At 39.0% G+C, this 6328-nt stretch overlaps 1 protein-coding gene across 2 annotated transcripts; it reads left to right on the top strand.

The window, feature by feature from the left end:
* tmed2 (transmembrane p24 trafficking protein 2) lies at positions 1–4887 on the top strand. 2 transcript variants are annotated; one of them, XM_033645977.2, is made up of 5 exons: positions 1–378; positions 2383–2575; positions 2769–2786; positions 3130–3237; positions 3324–4887. In XM_033645977.2, exons 1-5 carry the CDS (start codon positions 199–201, stop codon positions 3446–3448), a joined length of 624 nt encoding a protein of 207 aa, XP_033501868.1. In that variant the 5' UTR covers positions 1–198; the 3' UTR covers positions 3449–4887. The 2 variants fall into 2 exon arrangements, with proteins under 2 accessions (XP_033501868.1, XP_033501869.1); XM_033645978.2 differs by lacking the exon at positions 2769–2786 and having other exon boundaries at positions 7–378.
* The last annotated feature ends 1441 nt before the right edge of the window (positions 4888–6328 follow it).

Genomic DNA, 6328 nt, shown 5'->3' with positions numbered 1-6328 from the left:
GCGCCACGCATTCTTAAATTTGGCCCTCGCCGGTCGCCGTTTAAGCCTGTACGTGGCAGTCGGAGAGCCGAGGCTCCTCTCCTGCAACAATTCACTCAAACACACTGACATCCTGCTCTCGTATAGGATACACCGGAGCGAGGACACTGTTTCTATCACCAGAGCCGTCGTGCCGCCCGCTGTGAGACCGATTCAAACATGTTCACCGTGTCGGAGCTGGTCGTCTTGCTGGCCGTCCTGTCCGCCACCGCGTCCGGCTACTTCGTTAGCATAGACGCCCATGCCGAGGAGTGCTTCTACGAGCGGGTCAACTCCGGCACAAAGATGGGCCTCATGTTCGAGGTAGCCGAGGGAGGCTTCCTGGACATCGACGTCGAGGTGAGATACTTCACTGACTTTATAAACGCAGCCTCCTGACGCGTATAAACAGGTGTTATTTTTAACTTTACCTGCGGCTGTGACACGTCAGGCCTGTGCTAGCTAACGTTAGCCGCCGCCGTCTGGCTACGTAACGTCAAGTCAAACTAGTTGATTGATCGCTGTTAACTCATTTTAATTTAAACATTTTAATGTCAGAGTTAAATTGTTAATATTTGGGCAGCTTTCTGTTAATCAGGCGCGTGACAGGGTTAATTGAATTATTCATAAGGAATCAGGAAGTGCGGCGTTAGCTTGATTTCCGGCTAAGTTATGCTAGCTAACGTTAACTATGGCAGTGTTTGAGCGTCATCTAACAAAAAATATTTAATATCCTCTTTAAAACTTGTTGTCTGTGGAAACGATGCAGTGATTTAAGGTGCAACTGAGTGTGCTGTGTACATAGATGCTGCTGCCATATGTCACATCAGTGCTCTTCATTTTTATTTAAGATATTTCACTGTATTTATAATTTTTTTCATGCTATACTGCACTATGTTAGATATGATGACTAGTGTATATTATTACATATCTTAGGCTGTACTTAACTGTATCACACTGCACCATACTACATTTGATAATCTGATTTCCTCCTGTAATATACTACATTATTATTGTTATTACATTGCACCTACATTAAATCTTATTCCTCATTCTATATTGCACTGTATTAACTCATTGTATACTGTGTTAATGTTGTTCTGTCTTAAAACAATCAAACTACATTATATTTCAATTTTGCTGTATTAATACAGACTACATTAAGTGTCATTACTTCACCACTATTTATATCGGAGCCTGACTGATACTGGATTTTTGGGGCCGATGCAGATACCAATATTACTTGGTAAACAATGCCAACATTGATCCAGCAGTTGAGATTATATATACACACACACTAAAACACACTTGTGGCAAAGATATATAATGCAGGCAGGACATTTTACAGTTTAACATTAAACTTTACTGTTAAAAATGACATCAGTGCACAGAAACAGAAAACTTATGTGATTTGAATTATTATAAGTCATCCCAAGCATCTTTTTCTGCGTTATGTTCTTTAATAAAAGAATAAAGGTTTCATATTGGTGCATGTCTGACAACATACATATGCTGATACCGGTATGAGAAATACTTAATTGATCCCTGAGGGAAAATTGTGATTTGTTAGTCGCTCTGATGTAAAGAATAGAGAATTACAAGAAGTAAGATTAAGAGTATGAAATATAAGTATGTAAATATAAAGAAGTCCTGTATTGTCATTGCAGTGACATTTTTAAAAGCTACAACTGTACACAGTGCAAGTTAAAAAGTTGCAAACCCATGACAACACAGAAAAATACCTCAGTCACATCACTAAAAATAGAATAAAGAATAATCTATATTAAGAGGCAGATGTTATTATTGCAACAAAAGAGATGAAATGAAATAGAAGTAAAAATGTGCATTATGCTACAATGTTAAACGCTAATACTTAACATAAGAATAAATGTATATCTTCCCTGTGATGAGTCTGTGCCACATTACACTGTGTAAACTAGTGTTACAATCAGAAATATAAAATATGTTCTTTGCTACAATCGTTATTCAACATATAAGAACATGACTGGGAATTAACGCAAGCATTTACAGTTATTTATCAGTGATAGGCCAATATTGACTGATTTTATTGGCTCCAGTATATTTTATTCTCTGCAGTGTTTCCATGACTCACTGCTACTAGTCGTACCTCGTCACTAGACCATGCTCTGTTTATGGTTCATATTTTTTCTGCTCTTATATGATATGTGTATACCTCTTATTTAATTTTTTTATTTCTGTTTAACAGCATTTATTTCTGTCACTGAGTCTTTTGTCTGCTGCAGCGCCTGAATTTCCCCTCTGGGAATCAATACAGGCTCCATCTTACGGTACCTTTCTGCAGCAGTGCTCTTTATGCATATGTGTTTCTCATGTCCTTCCCAGATAACGGGGCCTGACGGTAAGCAGATTTACAAAGGCGACAGAGAGTCCAGCGGGAAATACTCCGTGGCGGCGCACATGGACGGAACCTACAAGTTCTGCTTCAGCAACAAGATGTCCACCATGACACCCAAGATCGTCATGTTCACGATTGATATCGGAGAAGCACCCAAAGGCCAGGACATGGAGACGGAAGGTACGTAAGCGGTGTATGTGATGAGTGGGGCACTAAGAAATTCTATATCCCGTGTACTTCAGCCTTTTTCTGTCAGGATCATGCAGAGTACAAACGAGTTGTTCTCTCTGTGTTCTGCTGATCTTGTGTCATTGTGTGTGATAGTTTCTTTCCCCTTTTGACTTCATTTCGGACACTCTGTTCCTCTTTGTAGGTGGAGACAGCTGGGATGGTAGGGCGCAGGGCGAAACTGCTGCTGTGACATAGACTTTTTGAGTTTGTGATGCACTGTAGAGCTTTCTCTAACCAGTGTTGTTTCCATTGTTTAAACTAATACTGTGCATTCCTACAAAACATAGGAGGCTGTGATGTTTGTGAATGGTCTGACGACTTGCACAGTGAGAATGTTTAGGGTCTACTAATGTCGCAGGTGATGAGACGGCATCACCTGCGACATGCACAGTTGTTTAAGTGTTATGCATGTGTTGCATACCTCCATGCATGTTTTTTTTTTTTTTGTGCACATCAAGTGTGTTTCGGCCTGTTATTGATGATTACTCGTGTCTTTTTTTTAGCCCACCAAAACAAGCTGGAGGAGATGATCAACGAGCTGGCAGTTGCCATGACAGCTGTAAAGCACGAGCAGGAGTACATGGAGGTTCGCGAGAGGATACACAGAGCAAGTGAGTGAAAAGCCAATAAGAACGTGTATCAAAGGTTATTTTGTTTGAGTGGACGTTGTCAAACTCTCTTCTTCTTCTGTTTCCAGTCAACGACAACACAAACAGCAGAGTGGTGCTGTGGTCGTTCTTCGAGGCTCTGGTTCTGGTGGCAATGACACTTGGACAGATTTACTACCTGAAGAGATTTTTCGAAGTACGGCGGGTGGTTTAGTGCGACTTTAAACGATCCCTCTGTGTCCTCCACTGATCTCTCCAACACCAAGACGTTATTTACACTCTGGAAATGAGACTGGCAGATTTGAGTAAAGCCCACATTATGATTGGATCTCAGATGTTTTGTTCTCCTGTTACCTGTTTGGTTCCTTCTTTATAACTGTAATTAGTGTTTGTTTGGAGCGAATGGCCAAAATATTCTGGGTTAAATGTCAGTTTGATTAGTTTCCTTTTTTGTTAAGAGTTTTTTTTTTTTGTCCAATATTGTTTGATAATTAATTGCCAGTACAGTTTTGCCTGTGTGAGTGCCTGTGAGGCTCATAAATTTAAGTAAAGGCAGTGACGTGAAAAAGACTTAGAATGCACATATATGAGCAGGCATGTGTGGAGTCTCCACAGGAGGATGTAAAGATTTAAACGGGACCCTTTAAGTGATAAAACAACAAACATGAAAACAGAATGCATTTGATTTCTTTTTGTGTGAGATGCAGGAAGTTTTGTTTCCAGTGTCGAAGCCAAGTCAGACAATGTAAAGGCAGATATGTGATATCTGTGCATCGTGTCTATGCTCTAAAACAACAAATTGCACTCCTGACGAATGCATCTAAATAACCGAAGGATTTACACTGCAGCTGGTCTTTAAGGGAAACTGTACAGCTTCTAGCTCTGTCTATTGATTCATAGCGATCCATGCCACGGGGAGGGGGCTTCAGTGGACATCTTTTGCAGGGAAACAGCGCGACTCCCTACGTAGTTCAGAAAAAACAGGCGAGTGGTTTCTTGGCCTAAGAGTTCACACCTTGATTTAATTTTTAAACACTTAAATTTCCACTTCAGCTGTAAGATCTGGAAGCACTGAGGTTGGATTTTAAACTGAACTACTTGGAGTGAAACTCCAAAGCAAAGTGTAGAGAAATACTGATGTTACATGTTGATTGAGGCGGGGTGGGTGGGTGTGTGTGTGGGTGGGCGGGGGGGTCTGACACCTAATGACTGCTGTGTGCTTTAGTTGCTTCTACTATAGTTCTTTTGTTGGGGCTCGGGATTTTAAATTATGATTGTATACAATTTTGAACTGTTTGTTTTTTCCTGGAGCACACCCTGTGACACGCAACAGTTTGGATGATGCCTTTCAAAATTAAAGTCTTTTACCTGTTTCCTCCCCCGTTGATGTAAGAAAACAAAGAAACGTCCGAGGCTTCACACCGAGCACACAGCTGCACCATCGTTAAGTGTTGCGTGTCGCAGAGTGTGCTCCAGTTTTGTATTAAAAACAATCTTTGGTGAGCTCTGGCAGGTAAACTGCTCTGTACACAGTCTCTCCTTTTTGTGATTACAACAAACTAAATCTGATAATATGGATCTGTACAAATGTAGAATGGTTGTCTGTGGAAAAAGCCCCAGGTTTCATAATAAAGCCAATATTCTGTACAATTACTCTGATGTCTTTTTAAACAGGATGTTATGTCTTTATATGGAGAAACTTTGACTCTAATTGAATTGTCTTTAATCAGAGTGGAGCTCAAGACCAGGAGGTAACGTGGAATTAAAAGTTTTCACAGGTGACAGTAGTGTCTCTGTAAAGAATATTAACACTGGAAAGCCTCGCAGTAACAGCGGAGACTGAGGGAACTGAGCCGGAGTTAATTCGTTTCACTTGTTTTTCCTGCTCTGACGAATCAGAACGTCTGAAAGGTCCAAGAATCTGACTCGACTTGTTAAAGATGAGCGCAGTGATCACGTTAATGACACTACAGGAGCACACACACAAACTTCTGTTCCACCTCGAACCTCCTTGATAATACTCGTCTACTATTATATACAGTAAGTAATCTTTTGAAGGCAGGATTTTAACTAGTTAACTTCAGTAAAATAGCTGCAGTGGTGGAAAGCAACTTTTACTCGAGCTCTGTGCACAAGCACAGTTTTGTCATCTTCTTTATGCTTATACTTCATATTTCAGAGAGAAATATTGCGCTTTTTACTCCACTACATTTATGTGGAAACTTACAAGTCACGTTGCACTTTCTACATCAAGATTCTACATCCAAAACATGAAATCAACTTATAAATTATGATGCATTATTAAAAGATAAATGGCCCGTAAATATAAAGTGGATAAAGCTGACTAATGACGAATAAAATGCTGCTCAACATATGTGATAATATGTCACTCTGAAATTAAAGATTTATTAAATTAAACCCAACACAACAATATAAAACCCATTTCAATTTCCCCCGTCAGGTCAGTGTGTATCAGCTATTGAAAAATAAATAAAATAAAATAGAAATTTGGGGACTGCAATGAGTTAAAACTAGATAAAAACAAAAATGTGGTGTTTTGTTTATTCAAAAAGCCAACAAAGAAGACAAATATATTTTAATATAATGATAGTGGCAAATGTTTCATTGATAAATGTAAATTTAGCAATAAAACCCACATTTTGTCGTTTTCCTGAAGGATGTTGGACAATACGTTTGACCACTTTTTAATTCGATTAACTAAAAGGTAATTCAGACACCTCACCTCTGTGTGTATTATGATATCTTTCTCTCCCCTGGCTCTTTTGTTACTCTTTCATTTGTATAATATCTCCTGTATAGGCTACTGACTCTGTATTATGTTCTTTCGTTCAATAAAATAAAATAAAACACCCAAAAGTAACATTAAAGAATAAAAAGCAATAACTTGTACTCAGAGCCATTTAATTTAATCTCTCTAAATTTAAAAAAAAAATGGAAATGAAATACTCAAACATAGTTTTTTTTTTTGCACCATAATTAATTAATTAAAAATGAATTTAATAAAAAAGAAAGGGGGAAATAAATGAAGTACGCGGAACGATACTCGTGACAGCGCTTCAGTTCCCACCCGGCG

Source organism: Epinephelus lanceolatus, chromosome 19 (assembly GCF_041903045.1).
Source record: "Epinephelus lanceolatus isolate andai-2023 chromosome 19, ASM4190304v1, whole genome shotgun sequence".
Classification (NCBI taxonomy): Eukaryota; Metazoa; Chordata; class Actinopteri; order Perciformes; family Serranidae; genus Epinephelus; species Epinephelus lanceolatus.
The sequence above is the reverse complement of the archived record's forward strand: the minus strand, read 5'-3'. Positions and strand labels throughout refer to the sequence as shown.

Coding starts and splice junctions, on each gene's coding strand:
- tmed2 (XM_033645977.2), top strand. CDS start 199: ATGTTCACCGTGTCGGAGCTGGTCGTCTTGCTGGCCGTCCTGTCCGCC. Junction 379..2,382: donor TCCTGGACATCGACGTCGAG/GTGAGATACTTC, acceptor TGTCCTTCCCAG/ATAACGGGGCCTGACGGTAA. Junction 3,238..3,323: donor CGAGAGGATACACAGAGCAA/GTGAGTGAAAAG, acceptor TTCTGTTTCCAG/TCAACGACAACACAAACAGC.